General features: G+C 39.0%; 1 protein-coding gene across 4 annotated transcripts in view; it reads left to right on the top strand.

Annotated features, from left to right (window-relative positions):
* unc5a (unc-5 netrin receptor A) overlaps window positions 1-20,522 on the top strand; it is a 586,231-nt gene that overhangs the window by 552,357 nt on the left and 13,352 nt on the right. For 3 of the 4 annotated variants that reach the window (XM_072590883.1, XM_072590882.1, XM_072590885.1), the window contains exons 13-14: window positions 2,522-2,671; window positions 8,024-8,188. In XM_072590883.1, the coding sequence (XP_072446984.1) occupies window positions 2,522-2,671; window positions 8,024-8,188 (315 nt within the window). Of the gene's footprint in view, window positions 1-2,521; window positions 2,672-8,023; window positions 8,189-20,084; window positions 20,169-20,522 lie in introns of those variants that run through there. The other variant, XM_072590884.1, reaches the window with a different exon arrangement.

The following is a 20,522-nucleotide window of genomic DNA, read 5'->3' as shown; positions in this document are numbered from 1 at the left end:
AAATGCTGATGGTGGATTATGTCACTCAGTATAAATACTTTGACACCAATGTCAATGAGAAGTGACAATGAGACTTCTGGGATCTCAACCGAGTATTCCTCAAAATGATTTGGTGTTTTTCTGTGCATGTTGGTCATACATGTTGTGCTTTAATCTCACGGGTGAGACTCCTCACATGTTGAACTGATGAGTTCCTGTTCCTTTGCCCTGCAAATCTCTGCAAAGTGGTTTCACTTTAAAAATGAGTTATACAATCTCCCTCAAGCTGACATGATGTTATCAACATTGAGAAATTCCACAAATTGGCCATATATTTGAGAGTATTGACCATAAATGGCACATTTTGATGAGCTTTCTAAGATTTTCTTGATTGTTACTCTTGCATTTGTGTCAGTTGGGCATTGTGCACCAGCATTCCTGAGTCCAAGGATATACTTGTCTGTAATCTTGTCAAACATAATATGAGAGATTGGCTTGGAACAGCCAAAGTTGTGTTTTTTCCCCTAATTAATGAAATTAAAGACTTTTTCAATTAATTAACCACAAATTAGTTGATTTAGTTAATACGCCTAAATTTACATGTAGATGCCAGTTTCCACACCATTGGCATATATTGTTTAATAGACTCACCAGTTCTCTGACATCTCTGGGATGTGTATCATTCAGTCATCAGATCTCTTTGGCCCAAAGGATTTTTTGCAAGCACTTACAAATATTTCAAATGTGTTTTCTGTGAGTTACTTGCTTGTTCACTGGCTTCTGCTCAGAGACAATGTACAACTACCATCTTCTAGTGGACTGCTGATACATCCGATCTCTTCATCCATGTAGAGATAAAGTAAATCTCGAACTCCAAAGTCCATCAGTCCATCAATTTGTGGGCGGCAAGGTGGCACAGTGGTTAGCACTGCTGCCTCACAGCGCCAGAGACCTGGGTTCAATTCCCGACTCAGGCGACTGACTGTGTGGAGTTTGCACATTCTCCCCGTGTCTGCATGGGTTTTCTCCGGGTGCTCCGGTTTCCTCCCACAGTCTAAAGATGTGCAGGTTAGGTGAATTGGCCATGCTAAATTGCCCATAGTGTTAGGTAAAGGGGTAAATTTAGGGGAATGGGTGGGTTGCGCTTTGGCGGGTTGGTGTGGACTTGTTGGGCCGAAGGGCCTGTTTCCACACTGTAAGTAACCTAATCTAATCTAATAGCATGGGAGAATATATTTGTCTTAGAAAGGAAATGTTCAAAAGGTTGTACACTTAAACTATTCTCCATTATTCCCATTACCTATTGTTGTGTTTTATACCTTGGAGATAAGCAACAGGAGTTTTATGTTCTCCTGTACTGACAGAAATTGACTGTGTCCCTGTATCTCTATCTCTCTCCCTCCATCTCTCTCTCTCTGTCTTTGTCTCTCTTCCTTTGTTTGTCTCCCTCTCTCTCTCTATCCCTCTATTTTGTTCTCTCGATCTCAATTTCTCTCTCTAGGTCTCTATCTCTCTCCCTCAATCTTGATCTCTTTCTCTCTCCATCACTTTGTCTTTCTTCATCTATCTCTCTGTCTCTCTATCCCTCTCTTTCCCTCTCTCTCCATCTCTCTCATTTTCACACCCAATGTGATCATACCCTGCCTGTCTGCCTAAGTCAAAAGCTTACCCATTAGTATCTACAGATACATCATGCTCTATCTGTTCACCTCCTCCCTCAGACCCTCCACTGTCTTGAAATTGTCAGACTGCATTTATGACACTCAATAGTATATCACAGAAATTTCCTCAAACTAAATGATAAATAAATTTGTGCTAATTCAATACCCTGCCCTCCAAATCTAGCTTGTCTTGCAAATTCTGTACTTGTTTCGTCCAAGGATGTTGGCCATTCTTGGTACAATAACACCTTTTTAAATTCTCATCAACTTTCTCCATGGCTTAAATCCTTGCTACCTCTATAAGTTGCTCAAGTCTGAAAAGCCTTGACTTAAGCGAACGACAAAGTGAGTGAAGACAGCTGCTGGTTATGAAGTTGGGGAAGAGCAAGGGGACTATACTTAGCTAAAGAGATTTTTGGACTAATGATGGTGAATGATTAGATGTGTTGACATTTCCTATAGAGTCATACAGTACAGAAGAGGCCTTCAGTCCACTAAGACTGCACTGAGAAAAACGAATCTAAATCTACACCAGTCTCACTTCTAACAGGTGGCTCATAGCCTTGCATGTCTTAATATTTCAACTTTTATTTGTATCTATTAAAGCAGAATGAGCCATGCATTGCAGAACTACAATTCAAAGTGTGAGTTGGCTATTTTGGTGTTTGAGGATCTTTGCAAGTGCTTTTCAATATGTAATAGAATTTGACAATATGATGGAATCAAATTGCAAAAATATTGCAAGCAAATTGCAGTAGAGACTATATTGAGCAAAAATCAACTGGCTGCTGGTAAACTACTTGTTCAGATTGCTGTGATTTCAACTGCATGTTTTATATGTTTTACAAATTCCTTTCATTAATTAATATTTTCCTTTGCAGGAAGTGATGCAACTGGAGAAACACCTTGGAGGACAACTTTTAGATGAGCCGAAGGTTCTTCACTTTAAAGACAGCTATCATAACTTACGACTTTCTATACATGATATCCAAAAATCTCTCTGGACAAGTAAGCTGCTGGACAGCTATCAGGTAAAGCCAGATTGGAATGGTCAATTGTTACAATCCAGGTAGAGACAAATAACTTGAAAATATAGCAATTCCCACAAAACCGACAAACAGAAATTTTAAAATTTTAACTGTGGCAAAACACACAAAAATAACATAACTAAAAGATTAGTAAAGAGGTACATTTCACTTTACATAGTTGATACAACAAAGATATGCCCCATTTATTTATAAGCATTTGTCCTCCTTCCTGCACAAACATGGCATCAGCTACAATCTCATAGGCTTTCCAAACCAGCTTCCACTACATAGTTTTTTCAGTTCACAACCCTTTAACAATCCTGACTTCACCTCTCTACTCTTTCCAGTTGGATAGAACGCATAGTAGCACAATTCATGATATGGAGGTGCTGGTGTTGGACTGGGATGTACAAAGTTAAAAACCACACAACACCAAGTTATAGTCCAGGTTTAATTGGAAGCACTAGCTTTCAGAGTGCTGCTCCTTCGTCGCAACTACCTGATGAAGAAGCAACGCTCCGAACGCTAGTGCTTCCAATTAAACCTGTTGGACTATAACCTGGTGTTGTGTGATTTTTAACATAGCAACATAAGGATTGCTTTATTCTCAGACACAGGTTTAAATATCAAGATCAGTTTGAAGACTGTCAAACAGTAGACTGATGAGTGAAAAGAGAGCCTTGCTTATTTCATTTTTACACATTTTCTTTTAGCATCTTTGAACTATGAAGCGCTGAATTCCTTTGTCATTTACTTTATGCTACTTAAATGTTTGTCTCCAGGCATTCTCTAGTCACACAGGTATTTCTTGGAACTTAATGTGATAATGTCATAATTAGTGAAACGACTAATGTGATTTTAGAACATTTCCCTAAACCACTTTGGTCTTCCAGCATGGATTATCATACCATAAGCATGCAACATATTTAAAATGAGCGCACTTTTGTTTTCCAAGTACAGGTAATAGTAATGCCTTCATTAACTTTTTTAAAGCATTTAATGAGGTTCCACACAAGACACTGTTCGGATAAATAGTAGTGCGTGGAATTAGAGGCAGTCCATTGATGTGTAGGAAATTGGTTAGGGGGGAGGCTAGCTTTAAAGATAATGGACTGAGAACAAGCTGTGAATCACATAAATGGGAAACCCAGACTCAGAAGAGCTTTTGGAAATGGTGCTGAATTCAAACAGACCTATTTTCACTGTTTTCCAAAGGTCTTATCACAAGGAGCCACACATTTTACAGAGGATGCGTAAGATCCCACTTTTGATAATCCTGACGACTGTTCATGCAGAGGTGTATCTGATAAGTGTGTGGTTCAAAGACTCAAAACCCATTTATCTCATTGGGATCTAAGTTTGTATTTTAATAGTTTTAAGAGCTATTAAATGAATAGCAGTTTTTTGTTGTGAATAGTAATTTTTTTAATTTAACAACAGATTGATCACCTCAGAGAGGTTAACATTTTTGAGTTTCATAAAGGAGAGGTTTTTTTCTGTAGCATGCATATGAATGAAAGCACTTAGATTCTTAGAGGTATTTCATCTCCCCATGCTTGCTGAGATTTGACCTGACTGGATAAATGGCTGTGGAGGTAACATAGGGTATGAGGGAACTTGGAAATGGCATGAGGACATGAGGGGTAATTGACAAGGTAAGCAATATACAAGGAGTCTTGGAGGTAACATGAAGATGAATTAGTAGGAATGGAAGAAGTGAGGGGTGTGGACTAGCAGGCCTAGCAGGGCGGCACGGTGGCACAGTGGTTAGCACTGCTGCCTCATAGCGCCAGAAACCTGGGTTCAATTCCCACCTCAGGTGACTGACTGTGTGGAGTTTGCACATTCTCCCCGTGTCTGCATGGGTTTCCTCCGGGTGCTCCGGTTTCCTCCCACAGTCCAAAGATGTGCAGGTTGGGTGAATTGGCCATGTAGTGTTAGGTGCAGGGTTATATGTAAGGGAATGGGTCTGGGTGGGTGCGCTTCGGCGGGTCGGTGTGGACTTGTTGGGCTGAAGGGCCTGTTTCCACACTGTAAGTAATCTAATCTAAAAAAATCTAATCTAACAGTCTTTTATTCGACTGGACCAAGGTCGCATAGAATCAGCCTGCCCTGGTATTTACCTGCATATGGGGTAACCTTCATACTACGTCCAAAGGCAGAAAGCCCCTCCATCCAGCCCCCAACCTGGAAGGAAAATCGTGTGGGGTGTTTGCTTTCATCTCCCAACCAAATGCTTCTCTTCTCATTGATGAAAGATGACAGATGATTCAGTTGAGATAATTAAAGTGAAGAAGGTATTCATAGAAGGAGAAAAACTCACTACTCTGCTGGTGGAGTCCAGAGCAAGGAGACATAACTTGAAGATTAGAGTTTTTATAATTTCAAATATATACGTTATTCATAAAAAAATCTCTTTATGTGCATATACATGGTAACAAATGCAGTTTGGTTCTGTACAGTTGCATATCAAGTCAACAAAACAAACATTGCGCTTTGACTCCATCCAAAAATCCAAAGACCTCTCTGACACACACAATGCTAATATTTGCATATACTTGAGACACTGGGAGGGTTCGATGACTGAACAGACCCCCATTTACCTTCAGCGGGAAGACCTCAGACAATGGTCATTCCCCATTGCATCTTGGTGGGAGCTCCCTCAAGCTTCAGTGCACCCCTCAAGCTTCAGCAAATGTGCCAGTCTGCAGCACTCAGTTAGGGTCAATTACTTGTTCTGGAAAACCAATGAGTTTTGGGCAGACAAAAGTGTATCTTACACCAAGTTGATGGTCGTCCAGGCACAGTTATGTTTGTCTCAGTGTGCATCCCAGGGAACAGACAGATCACCAAACCCTGCGTCACAGAGCTACTGGGGACGAAACTCAACAGAAACCACTCTATCTTTCTCTAGACTTCTGTGCATAGGCACAGAGGGAGATGTGTGACAGTCTCAAATTCCCACCCCTCCCCCTGCAGCTGCTTTGAGGGCAGCATGTGGTAGCGCAGAGTGACTGGACGTACATAAAGGATCTCACTGGTAGTGTCCTTCTTTCCATTGGTTAAGCGATGTCTTGGTGCTTGTTAGAAAGTTCTGGATTAGAGTTGGGCTATCCATAGGTGATATGAGGAAGCATTTTTTCACTGTGAAGTTAGTGAAAATCAGATCTCTCTTCCACTAACCATTGTTGAAGCAATGTTGTTAAACCTTTTGTAACAGGGTTGATTCTTTTTAATAGGTGAGAATATTATGGAGTAAGCAATCGTGACAGTAGATGGAGTTAAAATACAGGTCATTCACTATCTAATAGAATGACAGCCTGGGCCTGTGTCCTCTTTCTTCCATTCTCATAAAAATAATAACAAGTAATTTAAATTTTAATTCGCGGGCTGATCTCCCATGACACTTGCAAGTGATGAAGCTAAGGTAAATGCACTATTCAAATCAAGTAGTGCTAATGGCCAGAGAGGTAATTATCCCAAGGTGATGGCATGGGGACAAAGTCAGTTGCAATAGGAGAAAAGGAAGAGACAAAAGTAGTGGTTGAGTGTGAACTTGGAAGTGTAGGAAGGATAACAAAGTTGAATGTGTAGATTTAGGGTTTGGCGAGTAGACGAATGACCTATTGTGCTAAGAATGGATTGTGATGTTGTTGGGAATTATGGAGTCTGGTGAGAAGAAGGGGAGGAGGAGTAGAAGATATATGGTGTAGGATAAAGTTAAAAATCACTCAACACCAGGTTATCCCCCAACAGGTTTAATGTGAAGAACTAGCTTTTGGGGTGCCACTCCAACTTTAGATAGTTATGGAGTAGGACGATAAGACATAGAATTTATAGCATTCTGTATATATTCTATAAATTCAGTGTCTTATGGTCTTACTCCACAACCAGCTGATGAAGGAGCAGCACTCTGAAAGCTACTTCTTCCAAATAAACCTGTTGGACTATAACCTGGTGTTGTGTGATTTTTAATTTTGTCCACCCGAGTCCAACACCAGCTCCTCCACAGCATGGTGTAGGATAGACAGGAAAAGGAGAAAGGAAAAGGATTGGGGTCTTGGTTCAGAAGACCAAGAAAGTGTGGAAAGAGAGGGGTGATCACATGGACACTTAAGGACTCAATGGACACAGGGTAGGTGGACCATCCAATCTGGTCCCCAGCCCCACTATTAAAATTTCAGTTGGGGATACCACAGTGAGGTGTATAGGTGCTGGCACTACGGGAGTCGCTGTTGAAACTGTGGGTTGTGCGTTGTGTTGGCTCCTGGGTACAGTTGACTGCTGGATCTAGAGGGGAGATGACAAGTTGATAGAAATTAGCTTCCTGCACAAGTGTAGCATCATTTGTGTGACAGTTTTGGGTGTGATTGAAACTTGGATTTTTATGCCATTTTACTGGAACACACTGAAGCACAACGTATAATTTGTTAAAAGCATTCTTTGAAAGCAACTTCCCTGCAACTACATATTGCATGATGATAAATAGCTTTTTAATGAACTGATTTCTAAGACTACGTGGGGAAATTATTTTCTTGTAATAAAATGCAAAATCACTGTAATTTAACAGCAATTTCATCGAAGATTTGACTTTTGATTAAAACGATCTTAATCAAATGAATTGAGCCTTTTGTCAGTCAGACGTCTAAGTGACAACATAAAAAGAAAGAAGTGAGTGTTAAAGAAATAAGCTTTCTGCATTTATGATGTCTGAATAGAGTTATTATTTCCTTACGATCAATTACCCTCATCTATTATATGTAATATTATTCAAATCACTTAAAATGACATTGTTGCCAGCCACTTGAATCTTGTCTATTAAACAATGCCTTTAAAATTTTACTATTTTTAAAACACATGATAAATATATGTAGAATTTCTCAATTCCATAAGAATACCTTGAAGAATAAGCAAAATAACTTTAGCTTAAAATAATAGAATAAATGAGTAAGTTCTGGTTAAAATGCTTGTTCTTTATAGGTTGAAAATATTGCTTTTGAGAGTATTCTGTGATAGAGCCTCCTCCATGCAGAAATGCTTTGGGGACACTGAAGCAATCTTCCTTCGAGTGGGTGCATTGTTTGTATTCAGAGGGTAGTGGAACAAGATTTGGCAGAAGCTGTATGATGGGTTTTTGGTAAATATTTTAAGGGGAAAACAAGTTGCAGAGACATGAGGCAGAAACAGAATATTAGTTTAGCTCTTTGAAAAAAAAACCAATTGGCCTTCTTCCATCCTATATTATTTCATGATTTGATAAGTGAACTCAGATTGACTTTAGATCATTACATAATTATCATTTGTTTGTTACTCATGCTAACCGAATAATACCTGCTTTATTTTTAATTTTTTTAGGAAATTCCATTTTATCACATTTGGAATGGCTGTCAAAGAAACCTGCATTGTACCTTCACTCTGGAACGGTATAGTCTGTCCACAACTGAACTCATTGGTAAAATTTGGGTTTGGCAAGTTGAAGGAGAAGGGCAAAGTTTTCACATTCATTTCAACTTTCTGAAGGTGAGAAATTACAAAATAATTTCTAATGTATTTCATTGCATGAAGCAGATCTATGTAGCTTAGTGCAATTTATCGAATTGAACAATATTTCTGTACTTATAAAACATAGAATCAGAGAATCCCTACAGGCTGGAAGCAGGCCATTTGGCCCATCAAGGCCACACTGACCCTCTGAGAAAGGTCTGGATTTTAATCCTCGCCTTCGGTTATAATTGTATATTTTTCTATATTTCAATTAATTTCCATGGCTTTTGGCCAGTGCTAATACTTTAATGGATTGAAATGGAATAAACTGGAGCAAGTCACAGAAATAGCTTTACATGTAACAGAATAGTGATGGTCAGATGACCACAAAAAATGCTTATAATGCTATTTTCCACCATTCCTGTGAGTAGGAAAATGGATGGAGTGTTAACAGAAAATTATTTAGATGTCAAAACTTTTTCTTTTATCATTAATATATTTGATATCCTGTTTTTGGATGATACATTGTGATAAAATATGCTTGGCCGAGCATCAGTAAGTTTACTTCTGTTTATTGACTAATTGAATACTATAAAACCGCTCGATTTGATGGAAAGAAACTCCAGTCCTTCCTCCTTGACTTAGTAAATCCCAGCGTTACACAGACCCATGCCTTGTCATTTGTAGCAATTCAGATCATCATTGTAACACTGTCAGTTACCTACAAGATTAGTGAATGGAGTAGCACCAAAATTTGTTAATACTTACACAAGAATACTCTGAATTCCTGAACCTCCATGTAACATTCATTATTGAGCCAAAACATTGGTGCAAAGTCTCAGTAATTCCTGAGGGCTGCCAATCACCTGAAAGGTTCAAACTGCTGACATTGTCACATGCACTCATATGCCATATTGATTAGGGCATTATTAAGATATAGTGAATGTTTACCAGAGGTACACAGAGCAAATTATTGTGTCAGTGTAACTCTGAAATGACAACAACACTGTCATTTCAGAATGAACACTCTAGCTAATGGTATCTTTTAATCAGGCATTTCTGCACTGTAACTACATTACCGCCACCACACGCAACATTTAAAAGAATAAAGTTAAAAATCAAAGGTTATAGTCCAACAGGTTATTTGCAAGTACAAACTTTCAGAGCACTGCACCTTCATTGAGTAGATAGTTAAATTTAAATGTATGTTAACTCTTTCAGATTAGTTGTGGATTGATTTCTGCTGGCTTCTGCTACAATTGTACAAGTCTTTGATGTTTTCTAGAGTTGTATAAAGTTACTAAACTTTACAAGGAATGCTGCCGCAGGTGTTGAATGTGCAAACAGAAACAAAAGGGGCAGCTGCACAAACCTGTTGCTCTCAGACATAGGATGCCAAGTATTAATCTGAGAATACATCATGATGCAGGACGATAAGAAGAGGGCACACAGAAGAGGAGGATGGAACAGACTCTCAGCAGGGGACCAAATTTCAGAAACTCTTCCCTTACCAAGTTTGCAGCAAGGAAGGGTTTGTGAGTTGTCCTTGCTCTTTCTGTGCTTGAAGTGGAGATATTTTCAACATCTTACAATCAAATAAAGCATTAGGAAGATCACTGAGACTAGCTGTTCAAAGAAAGCTTGAATCTAATTCATTCTGTCCTGCTAAAGAGCAGAAGGCCAAGTGAGCAAGCTACTTCATGAGAATGGTCGTCTTCCCGATGGTTCCAAGTGCAATTAACTGCCCCCACATCGCTTTTCAGTTCAACTTTGAAATGCATCAAAACTAAATGGGATTGCACTCTCTAAATAGCTAGCTGGTGTGTGACCATGGCCAATGAGTAAAGCTGGTCAAAGCCTGTATCTTGGTAGCGGTCTTGCTGGCTTCATTCTTGCAGTCACTTGTGCCAGCTGCATTTTTGTCAACATGGCAAACCAAAAGATGATAAATAATTGGATGATAAGTATACTGATTCTATTGTGTGACCCATGGACATTTGAAGAGCACTAATGCAATGAAAGCTATACTATCACATTATTGGATGGAATGTAGGCTTGCCAATGTTAATTTTCTTTTAGGTTGTATTGTAGTTGGGTACAGAAATGTACTAAAAAGCTCACCACACTTTCCTTCCTGGAAAGGATGCTTTTCTGAGTGAACCCTAATTTAAAGTCATTGTCAGATTCCACAACTTTCCTTGACTTTCAGCATGTCTTCTGACCGTTCTACCAATATACTGGCACGTCATTGTGTTTCTCCAGTCTACTTCATCAAATTGCTCGTCCCAGTATTGTGCAGCAGAATTTGTTTTGCAATACCTCCCTCTGGAACCATTTTCTGCAATCTGTCTGAGGGCCACTTGTGTCTGGTGTCTAATCGCATGAAGTTCCTGCCTCTACACTATCCTTGAAATAACGTGCAATGTCAGTATGAGTTGCTGACACTGAATAGTAACAAAGCGACAGTGCTTCTGCACCATCAATGTCTTGCTGCTCTCTCATCGCAGCTATCTGGGTCCTACTCCTTTCTGCCTGCATGTTTGAACAGTCTCCTGGTTCCCTAAAGATTAACTTGCTTCAGAAAGTCCTTCAGTGCAAGAACCTTGAAGTTCATCGCTCCCATGTTGTGTCATGCCAGTGCGACTTGTACAAATGCAGGCCAGTGCGACTTGTACAAATGCAGTTGTCACCTCTTTAATTCATGTGGAAAGTTTTAGCCTGTGCTAATGTCTGATGATTTTAGGCATCCTACGGAGTTATAGAGTCACTCAGCAGTGCAGTAAGTGCTGAATTCACACACGAAGCATGAAGTTTTATGCTGTCTGCATCATGGGAGCTGGGTAATCATACTTAGCGAGTCCTGAGCCTATTTCAGAGGCTGTGCAACTTAACCAATTGTGACTTTTAAATAACGTTCCTACACAGTTTCTCCTTTTGTATTCTGGTTCCCAAATGTTTGAAATTTAGGTTTCACAGTTATCTCCATCTGCAACTTACTATGCAATATAAAATAAAATAGAAATGAAATCACAGCAGCAAACCTCTTTTAATTTGTCAAAAACTGATCTTTTCATTAAAGCTTTAGATCATATATCTTGAATTATGCTTGATTATTGAATCATCTTCTGAACTGTGAAAGATGATCTAAGATTCATGCTAATAAGAGTATTTATTTTAAAGAGTTTTTAATGTCCTTCATAGCTCTTAGCAAAGCTGTGTTTCCTGTCTCTATCCTGTTTAACATGAAGCCTTTCCTACTGACATTAAAAAACAATGTCTGGGGAGAGAAAACATTTGAAAATTGATTGATTTATTACTGCAATGGTACGTGTTCTTTACACCTAAAATTGACATAATATAATGCCAGATATCAAATTTTGTGAAACAGTAGTTGTGAGTGAGTTTGGCTAGTTACCAGTTAAATGTCTGGATCGATAAGCGCACAATGTGGTAAAATGGAGTTTTGTTCAGAGTAACTGCCAGATGATTCACAGAGCAACACTGACTGTTCAAAACAGGCAAAGATCAAGACTGCCACATAAAATATACTGGAAGTTCACAATATAATTATTTTTTAATTGATGTAGAAGAAATAATATGGTCTTTGGAATGAAGGAAAGGTTTAAGTTATTTTGTGGTGTGTGTTTGGCTTCAGTAGGTTATTGTAACTAATGAGGCCATACTTATGTTATCACTTATTATTTAAGAACTAAAAATGGATAACATGGTATTTGAAGATTCAACAAATGTTTATTATTTCATTAATAGATACAATAGTACATTGACAGGTACACCCATTTCTCAGCTGATTTTAAATTACTCGGTTACCAAGCGTAGCATATTTCCATGTTTGTCATGCTTCAAGTGTCTGAGTTCAGATGGAGTCTGACACCTCAGGTTACATGCAATAATAAAATGATAAGCAAATCTTTTAAAGGCATATTGACATGTAGTGTGAGACATAACAGCATTTTGTTGTCACCTGCCACCATAGAGGATATTGGGCAATTATGTAAATAGAAACGTATTCATACATTACCAAAGCAAACCTCTTAAGTAACAATAACATGAAGGAAATTGTAATGTGTGGATGCACTCCAACATCTGACATCTTGGAGAGGGCAACTGACTACTAATGAATCCCAGAACAGAATCTTGGAATGTCTGCATGCACATTGGCAAGAGCATGTTGTACTATGAAAGGCTAAAGTGAACTTGACCTGCTCCCTTCCACTCACCCAAACAAATTGCTGCATTTATGCTTTTATATTGCTGGCATGAAGGTTTCATGACATACTGAACCAGAGTTTCCACTTAGTCATCATTGGTGATTCAGGTTTAAATTATGTCCAAAGTAACACCAGTTCAGAATATTTTCTTTTTTTGATTTCTGCTGAAACTTATTTGTATACTGCTGAACGTAAAACCAGTGCATTTCAGCAGGAATTTAGAAGTCCTTTTCAAAATGTTGTTTTTAAAACTTTTCTAATATACCTAGTAGTGATCTGGAACACACAAAAAAATTGTTTGTTTTGAGTTTCTAGCAAGCTCTTCATATGGGAACAATTAGTGGAAACCACTGACTTGGTCAGTATTGTGGACAAGGCCTGCTTCGAGTTTTAAGCTGACTAAAACATTACAGAAACATAAATTACAACAAATGGAATTTGCACATAAAATTCAGTAATTACTTGTACTGATTTCCAAACTGACATGCATTACACTAAATAAATTACTGCAACCTAGAAAAAAAGACTTAATAACCTTATTAGGCACTTACAGTCATAGAAATGTACAGCATGGAAACAGACCCTTCTGTCCAACCCGCCCATGCCGACCAGATATCCCAACCCAAACTTGTCCCACCTGTCAGCACCTGGCCCATGTCCCTCCAAACCCTTCCAATTCATATACCCATCCAGATGCCTCTTAAATGTTGCAATTGTACCAGCCTTCATCATATCATCTAGCAGCTCATTTCATATACAATTTTTTTTTTCTTTTGAATGAACAATAACTTAATCCTTTAGTTTCATAGAGGGTAATGAGTAATAATGATAGAAGAACAATACCTTTGCCTTCCATTTATCCTTCAGGAAGAATCACACGTGATGCATGACTTTGTTCACAGTATTGATGTAACATTCAAATGATTTTTAACATCAACTAAAATTGAAAGCAATTGAAAGCTATCCACTGAAAAGGTTTTACTGAGTATCTCATTTGCTGTTGTGACATTTGAAACTTTTGCAATGAGGGAAATGCTGGTTGTGTGTAAAAATAATGAAATAAAGCTACTAATCTCCCTGCATTTAATTGGTAAATGTGGGAATTGCACTGTGGCAGCTTTCTCACAACTGCTTGTGATACTGGATAGTAGCTTTATGGGCATTATGAAAAAAAATCTTCAGAACACTTATTCTGTTCTGAAGGGCTCTGTACTCATTTCCCATGAACTTTGGAACCACATAGAAAATTGTCTTGGACAAAGACTTAGGGAAGGAAAGGACCCTCTGTGTAAAATTAAAGAACAATTACTTGTCGACCATTCACACACTTTTAACATTACAAGCACAGAAAAAAGATGTTGGATTAGAACTAGGACTCAGAAAGCAATTGCAATCAATAATAAGAGCTAACACATAAAACCCACAGGAAAGAGCCATATATTGGAAAGATAATTGACATACTTGTCCTGTAAATATTTTACTTTCTTCTTATGTTCATGTCTGTATTGTGAATATATTAGGTTAATTAAAATTAGGGATCCATAATGGGTTCCATTGCCCTTCTTTTGATTTTAATTATTTATTATTTTTAGCATTAAACATTGACAAAATATAACCAAATTACTATTGATGATTCTTTTCAATTGTATCACATGTTACGTTTCTGCTGTAGAATCCAGGCTCAACATGACTTTTTTCCAATATGAGCATAACGCAGAAGAATGATTTTTTTGCGGTTGGAAAAAGCAGAAATAAACTATCTGAACTAATTTAACAAAAACAGAAATCGGCAAAGAAACTTAGCCAGTCTGGCAGCATCTGTGGAAAGAAAGGAGAATTAACATTTCAAATCCAGTGATTCTTCATCAGAACCAATAATAGTTAGGAAAAACTGCTATTTATGCTGAAGTCAAAGTAGGAGGGTTGAGGAAAAGGGGAGAAGTGAGTAAATGGGTGGCAACAGAACCCAGAGAGAGATGTGAAAGGAGTAGGCAAACAGAGAGATGATGGACACCAGGCCAGGACAGAAGAAAAGCTGAATAAGAGATAATAAGAGTAAGGGTTAGAAAATGGGTATGTTTCAAAGCTCTCTCTCGCTCTCTCGTTCTCTCTCTCTCCCTCACTTGCTCACTCGCTCCCCCCCCCCCCCCAACCTTCCTCCATCTTGTTCTCGATCTCTCTGGCCTCTGTTTCCACCTATCTGCTCACACCCATCTCAACACACCCCATCACCACCACCAGCATCACCAACTTTGGCTTCAGCAATATTACAGCTTCCACAACCAACTTCAAAACCCCAGCAACTGAAAGCTGGTTCAGTGAGAGCTTGACTCCACACATTCATGCTGCTTCCATTGTTTTTAAAAACAAAACACCCAAGGCCTTGAGATGTTCATTAGCTTGAAAGAGAAAGTTCAGCACTTCTGGTTCAAAACCTCTTCCTTCAAAAAAGAAACCTGGACAAAATTACTACTAGTGTGTTTGCTAGCTCTGGGCCTGCTACTTTTTTAATATCCTGGGATGCAACTGATCAGGTCCAGGGGCTAATTAGTCCTTAACCCAATGAGTTTCTCTAGTGTCAACCTCTTGGTTTATTTAATATTTTTGGAATGCCATTAGTCTACTCCAATATCAGGGCTATGTTCACGTTGGTCTATCTCTCTCTTTATACATAGTTACAGAAGCTCTTAATATATATTTTTGTGTTACTTGCTATTTTACTCTCAAAGTTTTTTGGATCAATTTTGACAAATGAAAGAAGGCCAAATTTCAAATAATCCCAACAATTTGCACTATAGGAGAAAAGGGCTCCTGATAGTTTGCTAAGTTGGCTCTGATTGGCTCAACCATTGCCATAAACAAAACCACAGGGAACTCCCAAACTCCTGGTTAATACAAAAATGTGCAAACTTGAATATATTCATTTTTGTTTTCAGAGAATACGTCTCTGCAAACGTCTATTAATTGCTTGTCACAAGAATAAATGAGCTATGTACAAGCTGAACTGATTATATTAAATTGTTTGTTGGTATAGATAGTTGTGCATTTGGATCATTCGACATGTGCTTCACAATTGCATTCTAAAGTCTAAAAATAGGCACTTGTTTTGTATTTTGAAATCATGCTGGTTGAGTATAGCATCATGAACTCCATGTATCATGAACAGCCAAAGGAACATGCAATGTTAATTGATCAATCAATCATTGCAATGTAGGGTCTAATTAAACAATATAGAATTAATACCCACTTAAGAATTTTATCCCACCACCACTCACGTTCACCTTGCCAGTTGTTTGAAGAGTGAACCCTCTGTAGGTTGCTTGTAGACTTTGAAGGAAATTCCATCTTCAAAACCATTCAGCATCTGATTGGTAGGTTTGACATCATGAAAAATGGGCACACTGAGAATGACTTCCTTCCCTTGCTGTGGGTCCCTGTCTTGGGGTACCATGCCAGAATCTCCATCTTGCTGTCACTCAACTGTAGCCTCTGTCCATTGATGATCCCCTGTCTCCAGTGGGAGTTGTACCAGCATCAACCATACCCATGGTGACACTGCTGAATAATGGATAGCTGCTGGCCTTCTGAAAGTTCAGCAGCTCTCTTTTGGGAGGGGCGTGGGAGGAGAGGTAGTGTAGTTAATGGGATTTATTACCCCATGGACCTTGATCTCAGAAAGGGACTGACACTTAATTGTTATATTTCCCTGAATGGAGATATGTTGCAATTCTTGCCAGGAATCCAGCCAGGTTAGCACCCATAAGCTTGTTGTATTCATTAAGTACAGCCTTATTTTGTATCCTGTCTCCAAATTATTGTCTTACTTGGTCTGCAGAGTACAATATTGTACAGAATGGTCTAACTGAGTTTTTTTTCCAAAGATTTATAAAGGCTTATTACAGTATCACTTTCTGAACCATACATTCTAAGTCTTGTACAAGCTATAGATTAATTAGATATTTTTATCCTCGTTGTGTCATGTCAAAAATCTGATTCTGATCAAATGTTGATACCTTGCACAAGAATTACTAAACGCCTTGCTTGTAAATTACATGTGAGACCATAATCCACATTGAGGTCTCAATCTTAAATGTTTTGTAAATTTTTGTTTCTATTTTGCTATTCACAAAGCCATACAATTTCATACCAAAATGAAAAAAGTTTTTTTTCATGGGATACTGAAGAAATAGTTTACACTGTGAAGAAAGTCTAGAGTAAATTTTCTGCTTGTGTGCCCTGTCCATAACCTCACTTGCACTTAACGGGAAATTGAATTATGCAGTTTATAATTTCCCATTCATTAACATTAATAGACTTTTAAAAGAAGTCATTGACTGTGCCAACAAAATTCTGTGATATTTCCTGCCAGCAGCAAGCAAGGAGAAATGTACTTCAAAATGTTTTGAAAGTTGCAAAGAAGTTTCAGTATGCAGGTTGGGTGGTCAGGTAATGCAAAATCCTATTCCAATGAAAATTGTGGAAAAACAAGCCAATATAGTAAATTTCCAATGTACATTTCAAGAAATTTGTGTTTATTAACTATGAGCTGAATCTTCTCACCTTAACCCTGTCAGTACAGTGGATCAGTTTTCAGAGGTCTGGAACATACCCAACGGTGCTCGTTATCAGTTCAAAATAAATGTCATCCTGTCTGAGACTCCCCAACCAATTGGGAAGCAGTGGTGAGCAGGACAATTCTATCAAGGAAGCATCCAAACTAGGAGGATTGTGATGTGGATCAGAAAAGCTCAGCTGGGACTTTTCAGGCTATAGCAAACACAGGGATGGAGAAGAAACCTGGAAGCCAGACACCTGGTCACTCACCATTCTGAGGTTCTGCCATATTGGAGAGGCTACAGTGAGTTGAGTGCTCCAAAGGGCAGTAGGCAGAGGACTACATCCCTATCAAATAATTGTAGATATAAGTGGCTGAGGAAGTAAGTAGCAAGAATGTGGAAGACTATGTGCCAAGAAGTTGAGAAAGCTGAGAGTTTAACACTTGGAGGTGCCAAGCCCCATTTCCTCTGCATTCTTCTAACCAACCTGTCTGGGAAAAACCCATCACATAGCTCCACTGATTCCTCCCTCTGCAGGCACTTCACGAAGTGCGAAAGGTTATGTGTTGATGGGAATGTGAAATTTAAAACACAGATCAACCATGATTGTACTGAATAGTGCAGCAGGCTGAATGGGACCAGATTACATTTTCACACAGCCTCAGGCCATTGTTGACTTGCATCTACGCTTCAAACCCACTTTTCGGAAAGGCGTTCTTCTTTCTCACAGAAGCCATTACAAACACTTCACTCTCTGTGTTTTAACTTGTTGCAGCAGAAGAGAACACATCATCAGAGAAAGGCAGATAGGACCTTAGGAACGTTTGCCCTGCTGTGACAGGAGCCTTGTCAGCTACGCCCAGTGTTTTCATGTGCTCTGCTGGGAAGGAGCAGATATCAGCAATCTCTTTAGTGTCTAATCCTTTTGAGACACTGCATGGTGCTCCAAATTGTTTTTCTGTAGTCCCAGTGTTGAAATTCTTGCTTCACTCAAGCTGGATCTCAGTGCCCATTCCTTCTGCCCTATGGGGACTATTTGACTGCGGACATAAATGAGATTCCTCCCAAATGTTTGACAGTTGCTGTGAGGCAATCTCTGAGAGAAATATTTTGAGCAGTACCCTCTCAACGACCAAGACCGGAGCTCTTTGTGATGAAAGCCTTCCACATTTTGTGTTTCAATGAAGAATCTCTTTGCACTGTGTCCTCATCTTGGTGGCATTGTTGAGTAGCTGATTAGTCAGGAAATAGGTTCAGAGTTGATAGATTGAAGATTTAAAGCAAAATCTGTATATAATTGTTTTCTTAAAGTTCTTAATGTCTGAATTACTTACCTTCAATCCGAAGAGTATCTGTTTACCTCCCCAGAGAATGCAGAATCCTGACCTGATGTAAGCTCCTGGGACATTGACCACACTTTGCTCCCAAACCTGCTCCAACATTCTGGGAAAATGATTCACTCTTATTAATACTTACGTTGCTTCATGATATTTATAGATGAGAAATCTCATCATATATGACAAGCATGTCAATAAAACAGATAGGTACCTTTACAGTCGTTGACGTTTGAGTGATAAAATTGTGAATCAGAGTTTTAACAAATTGCCAATGGGCTGAGAAGTGGCAGATGGAGTTTAATTCAGATAAATGCGAGACGCTGCATTTTGGGAAAGCAAATCTTAGTAGGACTTATACACTTAATGGTAAGGTCCTCAGGAGTGTTGCTGAACAAAGAGACCTTGGAGTGCAGGTTCATAGCTCCTTGAAAGTGAAGTCGCAGGTAGATAGGATAGTGAAGAAGGCATTTGGTATGCTTTCCTTTATTGGTCAGAGTATTGAGTACAGGAGTTGGGAGGTCATGTTGCGGCTGTACAGGACATTGGTTAGGTCACTGTTGGAATAATGCGAGCAATTCTGGTCTCCTTCCTATCAGAAAGATGTTGTGAAGCTTGAAAGGGTTCAGAAAAGATTTACAAGGATGTTGCCAGGGTTAGAGGATTTGAGCTATAGGGAGAGGCTGAACAGGCTGGGGCTGTTTTCCCTGGAGCATCGGAGGCTGAGGGGTGACCTTATGGAGTTTAATAAAATTATGAGGGACATGGAGAGGATAAATAGGCAAAGTCTTTTCCCTGGGTTGGGGGAGTGCAGAACTGGAGGGCATAGGTTTAGGGTGAGAGGAGAAACATATGAAAGGGACATAAGGTGCAACTTTTTCATGCAGAGGGTGGTACGTGTATGGAATGAGCTGCCAGAGGAAGTGGTGGAGGCTGGTGCAGTTGCAACATTTAAAAGGCATTTGGATGGGTATATGAATAGGAAGGGTTTGGAGGGATATGGGCCAGGTGCTGGCAGAGTTCAAGTGGATTGGGTTGGAATGACTGGTTGGCATGGATGGGTTGGACCGAAGAGTCTGTTTCCATGCTGTACATCTCTATGACTCTATAACAGATGACATGAAGTTGAGGCAGATGTACATGAAATTGATGTGATGGACATGGTTGGACAGTATTTAATGTCCTCACCAGGAGTAGGAAGGGAATTGTAGTAGCGCCATTGATAGATGAAGCAGGAAGAATCAGAGTGACTATTCTACTACTTTCTTAATTCTCCTGAATTAAGTTTGGACTTCCCAACAAGTACAGATCATTTAAGCATCTCATTATCAGAAATGGGGTGGGTAAGCATTGCAATACAAGATTAATATTTGGTATTTAACAAACTCCATAATGTGCTAGTTAGTAATTCCAAACTGATGAATGGTAGTCTGGTTCCACAACCGTATCTATAATTTGGGGGTCTGTTATCATTGACATTGTATTGCCATCCTAGCATCACTGCACCCTGAGCTATGGTCGTAATATCCAGCCACGTGAGAGTAGCAAACTCATCATATGTACCAAGGTTTAGGCTGTGACTACTACTTTGAATATGTAAATTCAAATAATGAGAAGCTTCGGAAGGATAGGAGGATGGTGAATTCAAAGGAAGTGGAGACAAAGATTTAAATAACTAAAATGAAGAGCTGTGCATTACTGGGAAGAGCAGTTGATTTGAGGGTTACTCTAGATGAGTACTTTGATCACAATTGTTACAACTAATGGGATTTTTATTCTATTGCTTCCTCTTTTATTACTTTTTATACTCAAGTATGAAGTTTGCTGCCCCAAAAACCAGACAACATGATGTTTATCAACTACTTTACAGTGACCATTACATGTGTGATGATGGCAAACATTCACATGGATCATTAGGTTTGTTCGGTTATTAACCATCCTAAATGCATGCTGCCATCTAATTTTCCATTTGTTTAAATTACTAAATGCAATTGTGTAAAAGCACACAATTGTTATCAAGAACCCATCCAAAGATGAGAGGATCTAATTGCATGAACTTAAATGCACAAAACTTGGGATTGTCAAGAAGTTATCATCTTCACTTTTCATCCCCATGGTGTTCAGTAGGAGGACAGCTAGGAATCAAAATTTGAAGTGTCACTGACCGGAATGGAGATTAAACCCTGTGCTGTTGGCACCAATTCAACCCACACTAGACAACTTGCCTCTCATGTAAAAGTTGCTAGGGCAA

This window comes from Chiloscyllium punctatum, chromosome 20, assembly GCF_047496795.1.
Source record: "Chiloscyllium punctatum isolate Juve2018m chromosome 20, sChiPun1.3, whole genome shotgun sequence".
NCBI classification, from domain to species: domain Eukaryota; kingdom Metazoa; phylum Chordata; class Chondrichthyes; order Orectolobiformes; family Hemiscylliidae; genus Chiloscyllium; species Chiloscyllium punctatum.
This window is presented reverse-complemented; position numbering and strand designations above follow the sequence as displayed.